Source organism: Chelonia mydas, chromosome 4 (assembly GCF_015237465.2).
Source record: "Chelonia mydas isolate rCheMyd1 chromosome 4, rCheMyd1.pri.v2, whole genome shotgun sequence".
In the NCBI taxonomy this organism is placed as follows: Eukaryota; Metazoa; Chordata; order Testudines; family Cheloniidae; genus Chelonia; species Chelonia mydas.
Window position 1 is genome coordinate 93,056,772 of NC_057852.1, and position 21,653 is coordinate 93,078,424.

At 43.1% G+C, this 21,653-nt stretch overlaps 1 protein-coding gene across 2 annotated transcripts in view; it reads right to left on the reverse strand.

Annotated features, from left to right (window-relative positions):
• Positions 1–21,139, reverse strand: part of GABRB1 (gamma-aminobutyric acid type A receptor subunit beta1) — a 274,858-nt gene extending 253,719 nt beyond the window's left edge. Inside the window, exons 1-3 of one of the 2 annotated variants that reach the window (XR_006290112.1) lie at positions 20,511–21,139; positions 20,262–20,353; positions 19,903–19,970 (exon numbers count right to left, since the gene is read on the reverse strand). Coding sequence is in view for 1 of the 2 variants with exons in the window: in XM_037897844.2 (XP_037753772.1) it covers positions 19,903–19,970; positions 20,262–20,353; positions 20,511–20,590 (240 nt within the window). In the remaining variant the exon portion in view is untranslated. The remainder of the gene's footprint in view (positions 1–19,902; positions 19,971–20,261; positions 20,354–20,510) is intronic. The other variant, XM_037897844.2, reaches the window with a different exon arrangement.
• Between the last annotated feature and the right edge of the window lie 514 nt (positions 21,140–21,653).

The following is a 21,653-nucleotide window of genomic DNA, read 5'->3' on the forward strand; positions in this document are numbered from 1 at the left end:
AATGAAATTTCAATTTAAAAAAAAATTCAATATAGAATTTTTTTAGACTTTCCATTTCATGGAAAGTTTCAAAAATATTTGTTTTGTTTCATACTGGAATGAAAATGTCTACATTCCCCAGCTGTCTAGTATGAAGCCACCAGCTCTGAAATGCATGTTTGCACCACTGCCTGGCGTGTGAACATTAGTGCTAAAGATATGCAGAGTAAATTGTTTGCAAAAGCATGGGCCAAAGAAACTCCTCCGCTTTTAGGGTGTAAAAAGTGGATATGTTTTAGCTGGTTATCCCATGGATGAGCAGGGGGAGGGAGGGTGGGTAGAGTCCCATACTCACCTCTCACACTGATGTAAATCAGGAGTAACTCCACTGATGTCAGTTGTGTTACAGAATTGTAAAACTGAGCACCCTGGCCCTGATCCAGCAAAACAACGGAGCCTGAGAGGTCCAGGTGAAATTCACACTCTTAGTGTTAAGCACATATTTAAGTGCTTTCCTGGGTTTGGGCCAGAGAGTTCAGCATCTTGCAGGAGCAGCCTATAGTTAATAAGACCCCAATTTAGTTCCATTGTATACATCTGTGATCATATGTCTGCAGGTGACTAGCATTCACTTTTCTACTGATGCTGTTAAGAGTCTCATCAAGTTGAAATCCAGGAAAAACAAATCACTCTATTACTTTAATATGATTAAGAGGCTGAACAATATTTAGACACAGTGTGTATCTATTTCAGTGATCTCAACTTTGTTGCCACTTGAGTGCTTTCTATTCTAACAGAGACAATTAAAAAAGACACTACCGAGAGCCTTCAATCTCAGTCCAATGGATTGCTGCATTTTAATGGAGAACATTTATTCCAACCTGTAATTACATTTGGCAGTCTGAAATCATTCATCTTTTGCTTTGAAGCCAGGCTCTCTCTCGAACATTTTATTTTAAAAAACCTTCCAGTCATCATCCTGTCTTGTTACAAGGTGAATGTACATATGCTATTGGATGTTTATGCAGAATCACAATACTGTATTTCTAGTAGCTGCATTTGTGTCATCACCTTTTCTTTGTTCAGCATACAACGCAAGCCGTCAAAGCTTTGCTAAAACAGAGATGGAGAAAACTGACATTACTTAGGCCAAGCAATCTTTTAAACTTAAAAGGGCCCTTTCAAGGTTGAGGGGATGAAATTTGACCTACCTTTCTACCCTAGTCCATGTAATTCTTTACACAGGGCTACTGCTTGAAAAATTGTGGAACAAACTGCATTAGTTGGCCATATGCCCCCATGATATACAGTAGATGACATTATGGAATTCCTTGTGGCTATATTTTAAGCTTTAAAACCTTTGGGGTGAAGGGGGTTTTGTTTAAAACGCCTTTTTGAGCACAGGCCACAGAAGAGGAGGAATTTAAAATGACAGAAATTTTACAAGCTTGAAAGTGCCTGTGTGACCTCCAGAAGTCTTTTTCTATAAAAAGAAAAATGATCCTTATTGAGCTTTAAAAGTATCCACAAGGTGTCTCTCTATTGGCTGCCATCTTGGACTCTTTCATCCAGTAAGAGCTACATTTCATACTTTGCTGTCACTTTAAAAGTTCAGCATACTGAGGGGTCCCACAAGATTTAACATCCTGGGAACCAAGAAATCTTAGAAAACAGTCCTCAGCAGCAATTGTCTCTAGCTCCCCCATTAGCAGCATACCTCAGTGGGAGCCACTTGAAAATCTTTGGTTTTGATTTAACAAAGCAGTTTCAGCTGTTGCCTCAGTGTGCTCAGTGCACTGAGGAGAGTGCATCTGAGGTGTGTGTGTGTTTTCCTCCTTTCTCTTGCTTTTTAAGTGACAAAATGAAAAGAGATTGGGGAGGGTGGAAGGAAAAGGGCAGAGAAATTGGGGAAAAAATTGTGCTTGACAACTGAGAACATTGAAAAAAACTGAAAATTATTTTAGAAAAGGACAATTTTTGTTGAAAAAATTTTTGAATGACAAATGTTGACTAGCTCTAATATTAAGGGATCAGGAAGTGTCTTGATATTAAGGGTCCTGGATAGTTTCAAAAGGATACTGCACACATAACTGATTGAGTTAGTGACACTAACAGAGGGCAAGTACTGTTTGAACCAGCTGACACTTTTCAGAGGGGATGCCCATGGGTACAAATGCTGGAGGAGATGGGCAGGATGGGGAATGCCAGGAACAAGTTGTTACTACTCTGCAGATGATCCTCTAACTGTAATTGCAAGTCAAACACGTTCTCACTGCTCTTCCACCCTCCTGCTGCCATCAAGTAAATGGCAAAACTCCCATTAACATGAAGAGGGCCAGGATTTCACGCAACATTTTATATGCACTTGCATCTCTGGTCACATCTGTGGTGGAAGTAGCTGTAGCCACCAAGAATTACACCTGGGTGAAGAAGTATGCTAGAAGCATGACCCAGAAATTGTGCCTGACTTGGCACATTTCTTAGAGTTGCCAGCCACAGGCAGATGGTCCCCTGACATCAGATTTTTGCCTGTGTGGGACAGCAATAGCAACAAGATTCCCATTCCATTTGTCCAGCTTCGGGCTCAGAAAAAAAAAGTGTGTGCGTGTGAACAATGAGGAGGTGGCCCACAGGAAAAAATGTACCCACTCCAGTCATTTTCTTTTCCATTCTCATTATCACAGGGATTTGTGTATCTTATGCTATTTGGCAGCATTCTCAGCACATTATTTATACAAAAGGGAGGCGTTACCATTTTATATACTTCCTTCAGCAATGTACTCTGTGATGGGTTGTAATATTTGGCTGAAGCCCAAGAGTGTCAAGAAGCTCTGGGACTTCAGTGCTAAGACCCCCTGCTGGAAGACAGGGGGTTAATGTACAGGGACTAGAAGCAACTGGAAGCCAAAAGCCTCCAATGAAACCAAACCAGAAATCAAGGGTAGACTGGTGAGTGTGGCTGGAGAGCCAGACAGTTACTCTGAGCCCTGAGGTAACTGAGAGTTTTATTTACTTCACACCTTATTGAAAGGGTGTTTGTGACTTTTATTTGCTTTGAACTCTGAAGCCAGGGAATTTGCACCTGTTTGTGTGGCTCAGAATTTGGAATACTGTTTGCTTTAACTCTGAAGTCAGAGAGCTTTGGGACAAAGTGTTCGTCTACATGGGGAAACTTAATGACCTAGCCATTCTAGTGTAACTATATCAGCATAGCTATATCGGTAAATTTCCCTGTGTAGACAAGCCTTCTGTTTATTCAGGCTCTGAAAAAAAATGGATTAAATCCCCTTTCAGGGGCATACAGAAGGACCTTTGCTTGAGTATTGCTTTATTCATTTTGCCTGGGTCCTGTTTCATTGAAGGACCATTTGCCCATTTAGACAAATGAAAAATAAGCTGAAAAGCTTTTTAGTAACAGTGACTCAGTGGTTTAACCTCAAGCTGCCTACTTAAGAATGCATTCTGTGTCTCATTCTTAATAAAATTCTCCATTTGTGAATGGACAGTGATAAAAAGATTTGACCTTTATGTATTATTGCTTGATTTCTTTTTCTGTATTTGCTGGAAAAATTAAAATCAGGTGCTGAACATTCTCATTAGTATTCATTTCAAATATTCTTGCATGTCATTATCCCTTTCAACACAGAGTTGCTATATAATATAAATGTGCTTCTGTCTACATCTTCTGCACTAGAGCTTGGGGAGCTTTTCATTGTGAATGGTTTATTTGATGAATTTTGCCTCCTTTTCAGTTCCAAACAATTTTTGATCTTTATGAATTTGTTCATGCAAGCACATCTCAACCTGTGACGTGCTCATAAGCAGTTTGCTACCTGCAATTACTATTATTACCATTCTGTGACTGCTCACAGTATTGTTTCTGTTCCTTCTTTGGATGAGTAATAGATTAGGGAATTTTTAGATGACATTAAACCTTTCTCTTTCTGGGAACTTTGCATTATGCAGGGTCAGCACTTCTATAAAAATTAGGCTATTGTAATATTATAGGCCAAGTTAGTGCTGAGATTAACTTTCTTTGGTTGCATTCACCCATAGAAATTGTGTGTTTATTCTGAGCACAAAAGGCGTGGTCAGATTGTTCGTGTTATTTCCTTGTAAGGCAGAGTCCTGGTTAAGGTCTTTTGCATGACCCTTCTTGAGTAAGTTTCAGTCATTTAAAGTATGTTTACACAGCAATTTATCAGCCTTGGCGGGCCTGGGTCAGCTGATTCAGGCTTGCGGAACTTGGGCTGCGGGGCTGTAAAATTGCTGTGTAGAGGTTTGAGCTCAGGCTGGAGCCTGAGCTCTGGGACCCTGTGAGGGGGGGAGGGTCCCAGAGCCTAGACTCCAGCCCACACCTGAATGTCTACACAGCAATTTTTAGCCCCGCAGCCTAAGCCCCGTGAGCCCAAGTCAGCTGACCTGGGCCAGCCACCATGCCACGGGTCTCTTATTCCAGTGTAGTTGTACCCACAGGGTATGTCTTCACTGCAGCATTTGCAACCTCACTGCTAGAGAAACATGGGCCAAGCACAAAGTCTGATCAGCCACTCTGAGACCTGGCAAACTTCCTTATACCAGCATCAGGCTGTTTAGGACATTTATTTTAGCCTCTCTGGGCCTTGGGCTCACAGCAGTGTTGCAAAAGATGCAATCTAGGACAGCTAAGTCAAATTCTTATTAGACAGAAGCAAAAAGAAAGAAATAGGAAAGAGAATAAATAAAATGGGGAAGGAAAATGACAGCAGAAACCAAAGTCTCTCATCCCAGAGGTGGTCATGATTTAGCTGGTGCCCGTGGAGGTGGCATACCATCTGGGTCCCTCTCTCTGGCCTGATCTGGCCTGGATATCTCTCAGGATCAGAGTAATGGAGGCCCAGTGGTATCAATGTGGAACCTGGGGTTGCTAGAGATGGTTGAGGTGGTAGCCATGATGGTAAAGCTTGCTCCTTTCAGTCCACCTGGTTCCCAGCGAGCTGCTAATTTGATCCTCCTACTGAAGTATTTTTTTAAGGACTCCAAAAGGGAATGATAGGTGGAATAGCCCATTCTCCCACTATTCTGCTCACCAATTAGCCCTCATTTATGACATACCAAGTCTGGTCCATTGATTTTCAGTCTCACACTTCTCTAATTTACTAGACATGATCTCAACACTGTCCTTGGGTTGTATCAGTAGGCCTTTTTGTTTGAATTAACCCAGTCTTTTGTCTCCTATTTTACCTCTCCCATAAATATGTATTATTATAGGTGATTGGATCATTTTATTAACTTTTATCAGTTTTCCTTCAGTTGGGGTAGGCCTTCTAGACCCCAGTTATTACAATGGGCTCAATGTAATCCTGGAGCAGCTATAACCAGGGAGCGAGAATACAGCAGTATCCTTTCCCATCCCAGGAACCCTGCACTCAGTACATGGCACCAACAGTCCATTCCCCTCCCATCCAGGGATAACACATGGGCCAGCCCATCTCTTCTTCCCCCTTCCCTCACCCGCAGCCAGCCTTCTTTTGCTGCCTCTAATGTATTGGTCCTAATGTATCGAGTGGTAGCTATCTGTGTTACAGTGTTGAAGATTTGATGTTCAAAACAGGATTTGTGAGGTGAGAGGGTTTGTTACAGTCACACTGCATAGAATTTTATTTTTAACTTTTTCTTTAAAAAACAATCCACAGGAAATTACTCCCCCAAATCCCTACATTAAAAAAGTGTTATTTAAGTTGCCAAGCCAAGCACTTGAAAGTTAAGAAAAATCAGATATATAGTTCTCCATGCAAGCTTAATTCAGCCCCCTACTACAGTATGATGCAATCTTTAATTACATGGTCACATACTATTTGTTTTTCCACAGAACTCCTGCCCTCATTCAAGATGCAAGTTGGATACATAGACTGGAGGCAGAGTTAAGTTGCATTGGCAGCCATAAATCTGGCATGTCCTAACTTTCTAGTGCTTGACTTTGCTTTTTACATAACTTACATATTTAATGTGTGTTTTGTGTATAATATTATATAAGTTCAAAGGACTTCTGTTTAAAAATTTTTAATACAATTCTCCCAGCTGTTCTGCAGAAGATCATTTGTTATCTCACACATTAGTCCAGCGATTCTCAAACTGTGGGTTGGGACCCCAAAGTGGATCACGACTCCATTTTAATGGGGTCACCAGGGCTGGTGTTAGACTTGCTGGGGCCCAGGGCTGAAGCCAAAGCCCAAGCCCCACCACCCTTGGGATTTGGCTTTAGTCCCCCAGCCCGGGGCGACCAGGCTCAGGCTTCAGTTTTGGATGCACGCCTAGGGAAGTGAGTCTTGGGCTGACTCAGGCTTCACTCCCCCATCCTGGGGTGGTGTAATAATTTTTGTTCTCAGAAGAGGGTCACGATGCAATGAAGTCTGAGAACCCCTGCATTAGGCTATCTCTCACAGTTTTTCAGACTGCTCCTAGACCACTTCTTCTGTTTTGATGCATTTGGTCTCACATTCCTCCCCTGATGGATATTCCCTCTAATGACTCATTTTTCTATTCCCTCTTTCCACCCTTTGCCTAATATTAAAGTCAATTCAAATCTGAATTTTCTTAATTTTATAGGTCTGTATCAGAATTTCTCCATTCACTGAGGGCTTTGTGACCCAACCCTATGTGGCTGCATAGCTGATTAGTAGAGACTAAGACCCAAACACAGCTATTTTGCCATTTGAGATGGGCAAATTTTTTTAGGCAAATACTTAATTGGCAAAAAAATATATATTTTTTTAAATTCATTTTTCAGGGCGTCGGAACTATTTGTGGATTTAGGTCAAATTTGGCTGAAACCCGCCCCTGGATTTTTTTTAATTGCGAAGTGTTGTGATGTTTTGAGTTGAAATCATGTTTGATTTAGAAATATAGGACTGTTTTTTAGAAAATGGTGAAAAACACCCCAAACCAAAACATACACAAAATAATAAAATTGGAAAGGGTTCAACTAAGGGTTTCATTTGACTCCAGACCAAAATTTTGTGTTTTGGCTTTGGTTTCAATGAGCAAAAACTTAAACAAATCAGTTTTGGTTTGAACTGAACTGACTCTTTTTCTTAAGGATTTTTGGGCTCTGCTCTGAACTAAAAAATCTATTATTTGCTCAGCTCTAGTTGCCACTTACCTTATTCTGGCTGCAAGGGTCTGTGTGCCTCTTCTCCCCCTCACATGTCCCTTGAGCAGGTAGGCACAAAGGTGTGGGAGTAGGCTGAGCCTAGGCTACACGCTCCATAACATGTCAACCAGCAAGGCTGAGCTGACACAAGGTGGGGAATAATCTACAACCAGCAAAGGGCTGCAGTAAATTATTCTCCTTTGGGAATCAGGGGGTCTCTGAGTCACTCTTTCTGTGCTGCTCAGCATAATGGCTCAGTTTAGGTCTAAATTCCTCCTGTCTCCATCTATCTATACACCTCTTTTGCATACACTCCCTTGTTCTAAAGAAATGTATAGCATGATATGCTACCTCACAGAGCCTTCATCTCTTCCTTCCCCATACCAATATTCATGAAACAGGATGCCTTTTAGGTGACCTGCTTCTTCTGTAGGCCCTGAGGCAAAATAATCAGGTTAGTTTGGTGATTACACCTTTCCTAAAATCATCATTTGAATGAGACTCCCCAACTATAAAAGATAGACACAACCTCATGATACTTATACTGCATGTTCATGCTTGTGCACTTTCAATGAAATAAGAGATAAATGTGCGTGAGGGTTGTCTCTCTTTATTTTTTAAACACTTGACTATAGGATAAAACAACTGAGACATTTGGTGAAGTAATTAATGAGAATTTTCACATTAGCACTTCTTTCAAGCTTCTTTCTTGCTACCAGTTAATCATTATTGTTGTTTATGATTTGTTAAGCATGCTAAGTGTGCTTGGTGCTATATGTGATAGATGTAGTAGTCTGTCCCAAGCAGCTTACAGTTAGAGCTGGTTGAAATGGTTTATTTGGGGGGGGGGCAGGGTTTATGGAGGAGAAGAGAATGAAATTAGAATTAGTAGGGGGGAAGCAAAAGTGGATGGGAATCTGGGAGGCAGTGACCATGAGTTGGTTGAGTTCAGGATCCTGACGCAGGGAAGAAAGGTAAGCAGCAGGATACGGACCCTGGACTTCAGGAAAGCAGACTTCGACTCCCTCAGGGAACAGATGGCCAGGATCCCCTGGGGGACTAACATGAAGGGGAAGGGAGTCCAGGAGAGCTGGCTGTATTTCAAGGAATCCCTGTTGAGGTTCCAGGGACAAACCATCCCGATGAGTCGAAAGAATAGTAAATATGGCAGGCGACCAGCTTGGCTTAATGGTGAAATCCTAGCGGATCTTAAACATAAAAAAGAAGCTTACAAGAAGTGGAAGGTTGGACATATGACCAGGGAAGAGTATAAAAATATTGCTCGGGCATGTAGGAAAGATATCAGGAGGGCCAAATCGCACCTGGAGCTGCAGCTAGCAAGAGATGTCAAGAGTAACAAGAAGGGTTTCTTCAGGTATGTTGGCAACAAGAAGAAAGCCAAGGAAAGTGTGGGCCCCTTACTGAATGAGGGAGGCAACCTAGTGACAGAGGATGTGGAAAAAGCTAATGTACTCAATGCTTTTTTTGCCTCTGTTTTCACTAACAAGGTCAGCTCCCAGACTGCTGCGCTGGGCATCACAAAATGGGGAAGAGATGGCCAGCCCTCTGTGGAGATAGAGGTGGTTAGGGACTATTTAGAAAAGCTGGACGTGCACAAGTCCATGGGGCCGGACGAGTTGCATCCGAGAGTGCTGAAGGAATTGGCAGCTGTGATTGCAGAGCCCTTGGCCATTATCTTTGAAAACTCATGGCGAACGGGGGAAGTCCCGGATGACTGGAAAAAGGCTAATGTAGTGCCAATCTTTAAAAAAGGGAAGAAGGAGGATCCTGGGAACTACAGGCCAGTCAGCCTCACCTCAGTCCCTGGAAAAATCATGGAGCAGGTCCTCAAAGAATCAATCCTGAAGCACTTGCATGAGAGGAAAGTGATCAGGAACAGTCAGCATGGATTCACCAAGGGAAGGTCATGCCTGACTAATCTAATTGCCTTCTATGATGAGATTACTGGTTCTGTGGATGAAGGGAAAGCAGTGGATGTATTGTTTCTTGACTTTAGCAAAGCTTTTGACACGGTCTCCCACAGTATTCTTGTCAGCAAGTTAAGGAAGTATGGGCTGGATGAATGCACTATAAGGTGGGTAGAAAGCTGGCTAGATTGTTGGGCTCAACGGGTAGTGATCAATGGCTCCATGTCTAGTTGGCAGCCGGTGTCAAGTGGAGTGCCCCAGGGGTCGGTCCTGGGGTCGGTTTTGTTCAATATCTTCATAAATGATCTGGAGGATGGTGTGGATTGCACTCTCAGCAAATTTGCGGATGATACTAAACTGGGAGGAGTGGTAGATACGCTGGAGGGGAGGGATAGGATACAGAAGGACCTAGACAAATTGGAGGTTTGGGCCAAAAGAAATCTGATGAGGTTCAATAAGGATAAGTGCAGGGTCCTACACTTAGGATGGAAGAATCCAATGCACCGCTACAGACTAGGGACTGAATGGCTAGGCAGCAGTTCTGCGGAAAAGGACCTAGGGGTGACAGTGGACGAGAAGCTGGATATGAGTCAGCAGTGTGCCCTTGTTGCCAAGAAGGCCAATGGCATTTTGGGATGTATAAGTAGGGGCATAGCGAGCAGATCGAGGGACGTGATCGTTCCCCTCTATTCGACACTGGTGAGGCCTCATCTGGAGTACTGTGTCCAGTTTTGGGCCCCACACTACAAGAAGGATGTGGATAAATTGGAGAGAGTCCAGCGAAGGGCAACAAAAATGATTAGGGGTCTAGAACACATGACTTATGAGGAGAGGCTGAGGGAGCTGGGATTGTTTAGTCTGCAGAAGAGAAGAATGAGGGGGGATTTGATAGCTGCTTTCAACTACCTGAAAGGGGGTTCCAAAGAGGATGGCTCTAGACTGTTCTCAATGGTAGCAGATGACAGAACGAGGAGTAATGGTCTCAAGTTGCAATGGGGGAGGTTTAGATTGGATATTAGGAAAAACTTTTTCACTAAGAGGGTGGTGAAACACTGGAATGCGTTACCTAGGGAGGTGGTAGAATCTCCTTCCTTAGAGGTTTTTAAGGTCAGGCTTGACAAAGCCCTGGCTGGGATGATTTAACTGGGAATTGGTCCTGCTTCGAGCAGGGGGTTGGACTAGATGACCTTCTGGGGTCCCTTCCAACCCTGATATTCTATGATTCTATGAAATTTTGAAAAGCCAATAAAAATAATATGAAGAGTTTTTGCAAAATTTTTACTTTTTTGAACAAGACGTACTTACAATCTAACGAATGATCATAGTATAGTAGTTACTTATTTGATAGTATTAGAGGTACTGAACTGGTAATATTATAAAAAACATCCAAAATAGCAAATCAAACCTAGTCTCTGTTATTTCAATTGTATTTCCACCCCAAATAATTTTACAGAATAATTGAACAGGTATTTTTTAACTTGCTGAGACTTGGCTTCAAGTTCGTAGTGACAAGGGTGCTAGCCTGGAACTCAGGAGACTCAGATTCGGTTCCTTGCTCTGTCATAGACTTCCTCTGTGCCCTTGGGCAACCCCCTAGTCTCCCTGTGTTCCAGATGCTGTACTGGATGCTAGTTCTTGACTAGCCCACAGAGATGTTGTGAAGCTAAAATACATAAAAGATTGTGCAGTGCTTAGATTACAATAATGGGTCGGGGGTCGGAGAGGGGGATAAGTATCACAGATAAAAAGTTCTGTGAATCTCCTGCAGAATCACAGACACTGAAAGTCTCTATTTTGTGACCTTATGGGGAGTGAAGAGCCCTGAACATCTCATAAGCCAGTTGCACACAAGGGCCACCTATTCTACAGACAAGTCAGCCTGGTGCACCACAGTAAATACCCATGCCACAGGTGAAAGTTTGAGTTATACAAGGTCACAAGACATGTAAAGAGTAATACCACGGGGTTCTGGGACTCTTCTCCCCTGCTAGGACCACAATATCTCTAGTAGTTACCACAGCCATAGTACTGTACTAATGACTACTGTGCGATTCCAGACCTTCTTGTTGTTTTTTAAAATAAGTAACAGTGTAATTGTTGAGAGAAGTATCTTTGCATCCCAAATTCTGCCTGGAGAGATTAGAAGTTGGCTCAAGTTCCTAGTCTCTGGATAAGACAGTATTTCCTTTGCTGGAAATGAGAATCCCAACTCCTTAATCAGTGATATCGTTGAAAGGGGAGCGATGTGGTGGAATCTTCCACCCAATGGGCTTCATCTCTGTTCTAAAAGCATCAGCTCCATACTGAAACTTTCACCTGGGACACTTCCGTTTCAGATGTTCAACTTTAGAGTGCTATGATCAGCTATAGAAGGCCTGAAAGAAATGGCGCCTTCACAGATATTAATGCTGGAATAGACCATTATGATCATCTAGCCTGATTTCCTGTATAACATAGGCCCAAAGAATTTCACAATTCTAATCCTGTACTGAGAGTTCCTTCTTCTTCAACAGATGGGCTCCTTGACCAGATTTAGTCATATCTGCTTAATTTTCTGACAAAGATTTTTATTCCACTTCTCTCTGCTGAGCCAGAAAGAACTCCGTGGTAAGTTTGGAATGCAGGCTGAGTTTGCATGACTGGCAGTTATGAAAAGCAAACCTTTATTTGTGTAAACTAAGCACATTTGCTATGGAATCGCTGAAAGATAAAAATCATGGGACCCCACGATGCCATCTTTACAGCCACTTTTCAGGACAGAGCCAAACTTTAAAAATCACTCCTGTCAGTCAACCCTGGAGGGACTCATCTCCTGATAAGGTATCAGGGAATGTAATGTGCTCACTACATCCATCAAGTGATTCTCTATGACTTACTAACAATATACAGCAATGAGGCAGGATGGAGTCAATAACTCTACCTCTGGGCAGGGGCACCTGGCATTGGTCACTGTTGGAAGACAGGATACAGGGCTAGATGGACCTGTTTTTATGTTCTTATGAACAGTTCCAGTCTTTTTAATTTCTCCTCACATGGAAGCTGTTCCATACCCCTAGTCATTTTTGTTGCCCTTCTCTGTACTTTTTTCAATTCTAATATATCTTTTTTGAGATGGGGCAACCAAATTTGCACATAGCATTTGAGGTGTGGGCATACCATTGATTTATATAATAGCATTATGATAGTTTCCATCTTATTATCTGTCCCTTTCCTAATCGTTCCTAGCATTCTGTAAGGTAGTGGATAGTATTCCAGTGAGGAGTATCTCTCGCCAACTGAAAAGGCCAGTCCAGTCTTAAGCCCTAGGAATCCACTTATTAGATAAGGTTAGCCCCAATGGCTTGAGTTTAGTCATTCCGACCCTGACACAGCAAGGTCCCTTAAGTATATACCTAACATAAGAACCCTGAAAGCATCCTCATTCATTCTGATGGCACAATTTCCTTCCTGGGTGCTGCCAGAGTTAAACAGTGCTACTCATGTGCTTAGGTGCTTTGCTAGATCAGGGCCATGTACCAGTATAGAAGCTCTAGCATGAGAGTATTTTCAGTGTTGTAGATCAGGAACTGAACCCTACAAGCTATGGAAACATGGTTTATATTTGATTCATAGATTCGTAGATACTAAGGTCAGAAGGGACCATTATGATCATCTAGTCTGACCTCCTGCACAACGCAGGCCACAGAATTTCACCCACCCACTCCTGCGAAAAACCTCTCACCTATGTCTGAGCTATTGAAGTCCTCAAATAGTGGTTTAAACAAGTCTGTGTTTGTTTTTATATCATACATGAGTTTTCAGGTCTCTACAAGCACATGTAACTAAGATTTTTGCTACTCTTGTAATGCTTTGACCTCTGTGCCATTGAATGGAGACTACTGGGGAAAGCTTTTGGAGGTAACATTTTAACTCATTTATTGCATGTGAATGATTTTTTTCTGAGGCCCACTTCTTAGTGACCATTTTCTGGTAGATATAGATATACACTCTTCATTTGTTTGCCCTGAAGCTTGAACACAGCTACCATGCATCATACTACCCAGACGTATTCTTTGGTATCTTCTATTAGCAGCCTGTTTTGTTAACTTGGGTCAAGGTATTGCAGTAAACCAGACAAATCATGTCACAGAAACTTAATAGATTTTGTCATAGCATGGTTCCTAATGAACTCATTTCATATTCATATAAAGGTCTAATATACTTTCATAAGAATTCTGTCATGGCGGAAAATTAGTCAAACATCATTAACTGAGACAAAGCAAAAGGGTCACCTTGTAGTTTTGAAAGGAAACACTTTGTAAATTTCAATTACTATAACAAAGATGCAAAAATAAACCCACTAAACCATGTCTCATGGTACATTAGGAAAGGAGGGAGTGTGCACAGTGATTAGAACAAGGGAATGGAGGCCAGTACTACTGGTCCCACTTCAGCCTCTGCTACTGATTTGCTGATTAATGTAAGGCAAGTCATATAATCTCCCGGTGCCGGAGTCTACCCACCTGTAAAATGAGTATAACACAACATACCTACATCCCAAACAGGGAGGGCATGAGAATGAATGCTTGGATTAATCCTTTATATGAAAGTCACTGTAGAAGCTAAGTGTAGCAGTAGTATTATTAAACTACTAAAGACAATAACTATAAAACAATGCAGTCCAAAGAAGCTGAGTAGACATGAAATAAGGAATTTTGGGAAAATACCAGCAGGGTTGATTCCAAGGCTGGGTAAGTTTCAATACCCAAATGGGTGAGATGTTTCACAATAGAAGGGTATATTTTCAAAAGTCTCCATCATTGGGCAAGCTGCACAAACAGTCTATTATTCCTGATGCTATGCACAGAGTTCACAGTAGTCCTTTTTCTAGAGTCTAAGCTAAAGTTGCAGCAAGTCTGGGGACAGGATTCACGCAGATACAGTAACCAGGCTGTTAGCCCCACAGTGATGGTAAGTCCATCAAAGGCAAATTCAGAGCAGTGCCAGCTGCCCAAACACTGCTCCACTAAGGATCAGATTGTCAAAGGAACTCCATTCCCATTTAAGTGCCAAAAGAGGCATCTAGGTTGAAAATCTGACCTCACTGGTGGGTGCTAAGTGCTTCAAAACCTGGCCCTCTGGTTTTGACAATATGGCTCTATGTGGAGAAAGTCAGCCAGATGACATGCTGCTTCAGTGCATTTCCTGGGGAGACTCTTCAATGGGGAACATGTAGGGTCCAGCCAAATAAAAAGCTGCTTGCACCTGGCAGAGTGCTCTCACCTGGGTGAGGGGGGCTGGCAGTGCTGCCACCTGTCCGTCTAGGTGAATGAATGCCTCCAGCAGCACAGGTGCCCGGTAGGCAGCAGAAGGTGTAACTTGCATCCTCTTATGCCTTTTGTGATTCTGGCCCAGAAACTCTATGAGAGCAATGGCAGCTCCTTTTAAATAAACTAAAACTAAACTAAACTAAAACACACACGCACACACACCACTAATGTGTTTAATAGAAAATGAATGGTGCTTAGTAAAACAAAAGGAGAGGCTCAGGTCAAGAGCCAGGGTGATGTACTAGCCAACCTATCATGGATGTGATTCACAGAGCCAGGATCACATTCTTCCACTGGGCAGGCCACATTTCACTTAAGCAAAGCTATAGACTCCTTAATTACTGTAATAGCAATGGTGGGCCAAATTCATTCCTTTTGTCCCAGTAGGAGCTCTGTAGCTGATTCTGTAGTCAGTGGTGGCATGTATTAAGGGCCCAGTCCAGCAATCCTTGCACATGCAAACTAGCCCCATTGAAGTCAATCAGTGAGGACTACTCACATGAGTAAAGCTTGCAGGCCTTACTTTCATAGTCCTCATGAGATACTGTCTGAGCCACATTACCCTAAATGAGGGAGAGTTAATATGCCTTGAGGGATGTGGTGGTCGTATTATGATAAGCCGTTAATGGCATCATTAACAAAACACAATTGTCCTGTACATCTTACTTCACACTTTATAGTCCCATCTCAGCATCCTGTGTCCAAAATGTTTGCAGTCTTTCAGCAATGGAACAATTTCCCCAGTATAAAGATCTCTTGGACTATAATAGAGACCAAAGTTTGCAAATAAGTTTTCATTGGTTTCCTAGCACAGTGACTGCAGGCATGTTTAACCAAATGGCAAGAAAATTAACGGGCAGCGACATTTTCCATTGTGAACAAATAAAGGAGCTGAATTTCACAGATACTGAATATTTGCAGCTCCCACTGGAACCACTGGGAGTGGTGGGTGCCCGGGACCGGATCCTGAAAGGTATTTAGGCACTCAACTCCCATTGAGATCGATGGGAGTTAAGTGCCTAAATACTTTTGAAGATCTGGATCTCAGTGCCTTTAAAAACCAGGGTGAAACTATTTACATTTTACTTCCAATATTTAAGGACGTTTTCAAAATATTTGTGATTGTTCTGCTTGCGGTCCAGATTGTGACAGACCTGTACTTGGGCACACAGAGGGGGAGGAGGTTGTGGTTTTAATTTATTTGGCAGCACTTGTACAACCTGTCATGCCAATAACATCTCATGGAGCTTGAAAAAAAAATATACAGGGCCAGACAGAGCTGCAGACTTGCACTGGAAAGAGCACAGGGACTGCTCTCTCAGTGCATCCCCAAGGTGCCCAGTGCTAGAAAGGAAGTGAGGCAGGAAGGATGTGGGTCCAGGACCCTGCAATAGAAGCAGAGGAGACTGCACCAATCTAAAGCACAGTGTCGTCTCCACAGTGACACCAGAGGCATAACCCCTCCCTGAACACCTCCTGGGGTAGTGTGGCTACAAACAGTCTGTTACTGAGGGTGGCGGCTAAATATCACCATTTGGCATAGTTTAGATTGGAAATGTGTCTTACAAAGTCATATAGTGATATATATTCCATGGGCTTTCCTCCACTTCAGTGGCCTTTGGATCAGGGCTGTAGCATAGGTTTAGATTCAAGCAGTAATACTACTCTTAGGCCATAATTAAATTCCCCAGTGAAAAAGCTACCTGAGGCTTAATAATTCCTAAGAGGGAAACTTCATTGCTGCCACTTTGAGAATAGATAAACCGCCAACAAAAAAACCCTGCTGGTTCTTATTATGCTAGAAATGTTTTTAAATAGCTTTGAAAGTAGGTGTTTATAAATAAGTAATTTAGCACGGGGAAGCAGCAGCAGAGGGAATGGAAAGAGGGCATGGGGTCCGAAGTTAGCTAATGAGGCTCAAGCATTTTGAAAATGTGAAGAGGGCCACCTTGTTGGCCTTGGAAATGTAATGAAAACAAAAGGATAGCTATCTGGTTTGAAGCATTTGTCAGAATCTCAGTTAATATTTCCTAAGCATAAATAGAAAGAGGACGTGAAGGTTTGCATCAGGTTGTAAAAACTTGGTATCTAAAGCAAGGCACCTAAGTGGCTTGATTTGCAGAAGTGCTGAGTCCCAGGCTAGGGCTGTAACCATTGGACCATCCGTAAGTTAATTTAAGTTTATTTCACTATAGTAAGTCAGATTGCAAAGTACAGTAAAGCAAGATGGAGATAGAAAAGTAGGAAAGCCAACATTTGAGTGAAGGGTCTCCAGTCCTATCAGTTTTTTCATAGATTATGAATCTATGATCCAGAGATTCCAAGGCCAGAAGGGACCATTGTGATCGTCTAGTCTGATCTCCTGTATAACACAGGCCATAGAACTTCCCCATATCTTTTAGAAAAACATCCAGTCTTTATTTAAAAATTGTCAGCGATGGAGAATCCACCAGGACCCTTGGTAAATTGTTTCAGTGGTTAATTACCCTCACTGTTAAGAAATTACACCTTATTTCCAGTCTGAATTTGTCTAGCTTCAACTTTCAGTCATTGGATCATATTATACCTTTCTCTGCTAGATTAAAGAGCCCGTTATCAGAATGGTTGTGTCAGTGCAACTCCTGCAATTTTTGTTTTTATCTGCAAACTCTGTTTTGCTTGTGTGGGAAGGGAGAGGAGCTGGCGGAGGGCAGACACATTATGGATCATGCTCTATGCAGCCCCAAGTGGAAAGACTGCTGGAAAATACAACATAATTGACCCTGCACAGCACAGAGTGCCTCCTGTGGCCTGGCCCCCTAAACTCCCATTTGAGGATCCAGCATGCTCTGCACCTCTCAGGATAAGGACTTTAGTACCATTAGTGTTGGCATTAATTTCACTTTGCTCCTGCGCCTCTGAAAAGGAGGTCACCATAAAGTCATGGCCCGGGTGGACACATTGTCTAAGGCAGCCATTATGTTAGAAGGGATGATTTGCTCAGTGATTAGTGTGGGGAGTCTGACCTTGCTCCCAGGTAATGGTTTGGGGGTGAGGATAGGGTTTGTACTCCTTGCTTATCCTTGACATATGCAAGGTTTGTGTGCTCTTTCCTCCACCACATCTGCACAGTCACTAACATGTTCTCTTTGAAAGGAAAGTTCAGCAGGAACTCTGCAAGTTAGAATTTGCAAAGCCTGTCCATTGTGTTTTCCCTTCTCCGACGTACTGTTTATTATTACTTAACATCTGAATTAAGATATGACTTTTATGTCCCATTCGTGGCTCCATTGTGCTGCGCACAGCACATATGGTGAAAACAGTCCCTGCCCCCAAAGAACTTACAACGTAACTGTGACACTAAAATAAATATAACAACTATATTTATTCAACAACAGAAAATTAAGATATACAGTTAAGAGTAGTAAAAATAAATCTGAAGAGAAATAAATACTATCTTTTTAAGCATTCCAGTGATAAATATTAGACTGTAGGAATATTAGGAAAAGGGAAATTAATTTGAGACTGATAAATGTCTTAGTGCTTTGTGAAATTTCAATAAACTGACAGCTGGTATCAAAACAAAGCACAGCTATCCAGTTCCTCTTAGTTGCATAGATGTTCCTCTTCAGATGGGAAAAAAGTACCTTAGATTTTCATTTGAGACTGTCGTCCTCCCCCACCAAAATGCCCTTGAAGTATATTAATCAGAAATGATTTTGATGGGATTAAAAGTTCTAACTGATTTTCATTTTCTGTAGTATCGGAAGAGAATGTGAAACCAGCCTAGCACTAGATATTCTGTGCTTTACTTTTGCATTCATAACTATTATAATTCAATCATCTCAGCAATGAAATAAACGCAATCAAGTACAATGTAGCACACATCTTTGTCTGAAGTTGCATTTTATTTGACTCTCAACCAGTTTTCATTTTTCTAATTTTGCTAATTAGCTGTGGAGCTTCCTTCATGTATACACTTTTTTCTTTTTCCCAATGAAAAAATCACTTTCCAGCATTAGTTTTCTTTTTCTTTGCTTTTATGTTGAGAAGTTTTTAGTTTGTGAAGGTGATGTTCGTTCTTTATAACAGCCTTTATCTCTACCATCTAAATCAATTGACAGAGAAATTCAGTCTGTCCATCTGTCAAAAATATGTACCAGGAATCTTTAATATTTCTGAATATTTCTAGTATTTCAAATATATATAGCTGACTTGGGGTGAAAACAAAGAGTAAAACAAAAACCTTATATATTACATATATTTAAATGCAGTGAGCAATTTCAAAATTCTGATTTAAGTACATTCAAATTATAGAAATATTCCAAATGACTTTTCTTTTTAGCAGCCCTGAATTGCTTTACACAGACATTTGCTCTTAATCCTGCTACTCCAAAGTATGTGATTCAATCTGCAATATCAAACTGTTTGCTTTTAGCAGGCACTTTATGAGAGATTGGACACCTAGCTAAAACGTGATGGAAGCCTTTCAACCCCCCCTTTCACCCCTCCTTGCTGTTAAAATCCTCACCGACATATTTGCGTGTGGAGTAATCACATTGCAGCTAAGATCTGTCAGCCATTCAGCAATTACAATTCACCGATCCCAGGCAAGAGATCTCTGATATGCTAGAGGGAAATCAACAGGCTTCTGCTCTGTCTCAAGCAGTACCAATTCTGCCAGCCCTGAGTCTCAGCAGCATTGCTACTTATGCTGAACATGGTGCTTAGCAGACAGCCTAGCAGCAGCTACTGTTGCTTTGACTATTTCCTCCGCACCAAATCACAAGAGGAGATTAAAATATAAACAGACTAGACTTTGCCCTCTAGCTTCCTAATACAACGATCTCGCCCCTCCCCACAGGTGCCTCTGGGTTCCAGCGGCAAATGGGAGGTTCAAGCAGAGCAGATTTCTGCTCCTGCAGTCTGAATTTGTAGCTCTATAAGTTGCATACAGAGACACACGCAAAATCCACCATCCGCCCGCCCCTTTTCTTTTCTTGAAGGCTGTTAGCAACCTTTTGCCAAGGCAAAGGATCTCTGTCTCCTGACCAGTCAACAGTCAGCTTGCCTTAGCTGTAGCTATTTCTTCCGAGGGAAGCATGGTTGTCCCTATTATCCCGCCCCCCAGACTCCACAAATGCAGCATTGTCATGGGGTCAAATATGCGGTTTTATTATTTATTTATTTATTTATTTATTCCCGGCTCCAGCGGGCCAGGGCTCTGAGGGCGGAGAGAGCGAGGAAGCCTGGAGCTGTCCTCGGTGCTGAAAGGCAGTAAGGCGCAATGATCGGCAGATGGCGCCGTGCCGTATTTTAAAAGGACGTGAAAGGAGAAGAAGGTACTGTGTAAACTCGTCCCAAACAGGTTTCCCCAGGACAGCTATCAACAGCTCGTCTCCAAAGAGCACTCAACGTATGTAACTCTCCGCTCCCCGTCCCTCGCTCTGGCATGAAAGAGAAAGCTGCACCGATACGAGTCTGAGACACCCTCTCCCCCGCAACTAAACTCTAAGGGGCAGGCACAAAGTGTGCCAATTTCAGAGGTCTGGTTTAATTCAGAGCGTGTACTCACCATGTTGACCTCTGAGACCATGTCTATATTGGCAATGTCTATCCTCATCCCGACGTCAACAGGAGCACCTTTAATGAGAAACAGGGGGGTTTGTTATGCACATCACAGGCATTTAAAAACACCATCCCTGTGCCTGGCTGTGTAGTGGCATATATACATGGGTGTGTGTTTGCATGTGTAAATGGGGTACATCAGGGGGTGTGTGCACGCATGTGAGTATGTGTGTTTGTGTGTGTACTTGGTCATAAATTGGCCCACAACCATTTGCAAGGACTAATTTGCATTTGAACTGACGTTTCCCTCTGATACAGGAAATGCAACACGGTTGTGCTACACGTTGAAAAAGACTGACAAATTACCTCCAAAGTCTGGCCTCAAGCGAATGTCGTATCCATGGAGCAATCTGTCCACTGTCTCTTTCACATATGACATGTTGCTAGGCTCATTAACGCTGAAGGGAAGAAGGACGGATTGGATTGAGAATCAAGGCTAGAAACTGCAGGCAGACAGAAAAACAAATGCACGTACACCTCCCAAAATAATGAGATCAACAGTCCGCACACGCACCGACACAACCCGGAGAGAGCACCCCGGAGAATAACGCTCACCTTTGCGCACAGCAGACCATGGCTATCATCACGGGGAACGAGAGAATCCCAAAATACCCTCGACTGTGAACTGTCCACATTCCTAACTCTGTCTGAAGAATTGGCTTTTCTGCGAAGATCCAAGGAATGCAACTTAGTCCAAGGCAGAGCAATAATTCCCAACAGACCAACGCATGCGCGGAGCTCGCTTGATCTCCAGACACCTTTCGCCTTGAAAACAATTTGTGTAAAACCGTCAACAGAGCCAAACCGCTCAAAGTTCCCGATCTCTTCAGCCAGGCTTCTCAGAGCGGATCAGAAAAGCACCAGAGTCGTGGGCTCAGCCAGAACCAGGCGCTGCTTTGGCATCTAGTGTGGACAGTCCCCGATTGCACAGTGCAACCGGAGGCTGTCGGTCTGGATGGAGCTCAGACCCCAGGGAATTGTTCGGGACATAGCCGGCCGTGGAGAGTGTTCTGGGGCAGAGCGGGTCACGGCTTCTCTGATGGGGGGCGGAGGGGTGGGGTGGAGTGAGAGAAGCAGCAAGCCAGCGAGCCGTGCTCCGATTATGTTTGTGGCTGGAGCAAAAGCCTCTATTGTAACTGACATGGGCAACAGCGGCTCCACAAACGTGAGCGCCACTCGGCTCCCCACACATCAGTGGCAAGTACCCGCCCCGCCCCGGTAGGCATCCGCAAACGCGTGGAACACCTGATCGCTACTGCCTCTCTTCCCCGCAGCCCTCCGCACACGGGGGTAGCCTGCACCCTGCCTTGGTTTTGTTCCTGTGTTGTATTTTATCACCAGGAATAGCCCATGCGGCTCCCGAGGGGTGGCAGGCGCACCTGGGAAGGAACCCTGTGTGCGCACCTTGGGGAGACACAATCCTGCAACAGGCGTGCTGCTGCGGCACAGCTGGACACAGTGCGGGCGCCTACTGCCTGCCCAGATGTCACACCGCCAACCCCCACCGCTCCCAGCGGGTTTGGCATGAGAAGGCTGAAGGGCGGGGGGCGGGCTCAGTCTGTTCCTTTCCTTCCAGACATTTCTTGAATGTTGATGAAGAGCAATGCGACGGCTACAATCCGCCCCGCTTTCACCACAGCACAAAGGTGCTTGCGGGATCCGGGATCCCAGGCTGCCTGCGCCTCGGTGTTTGTTTGT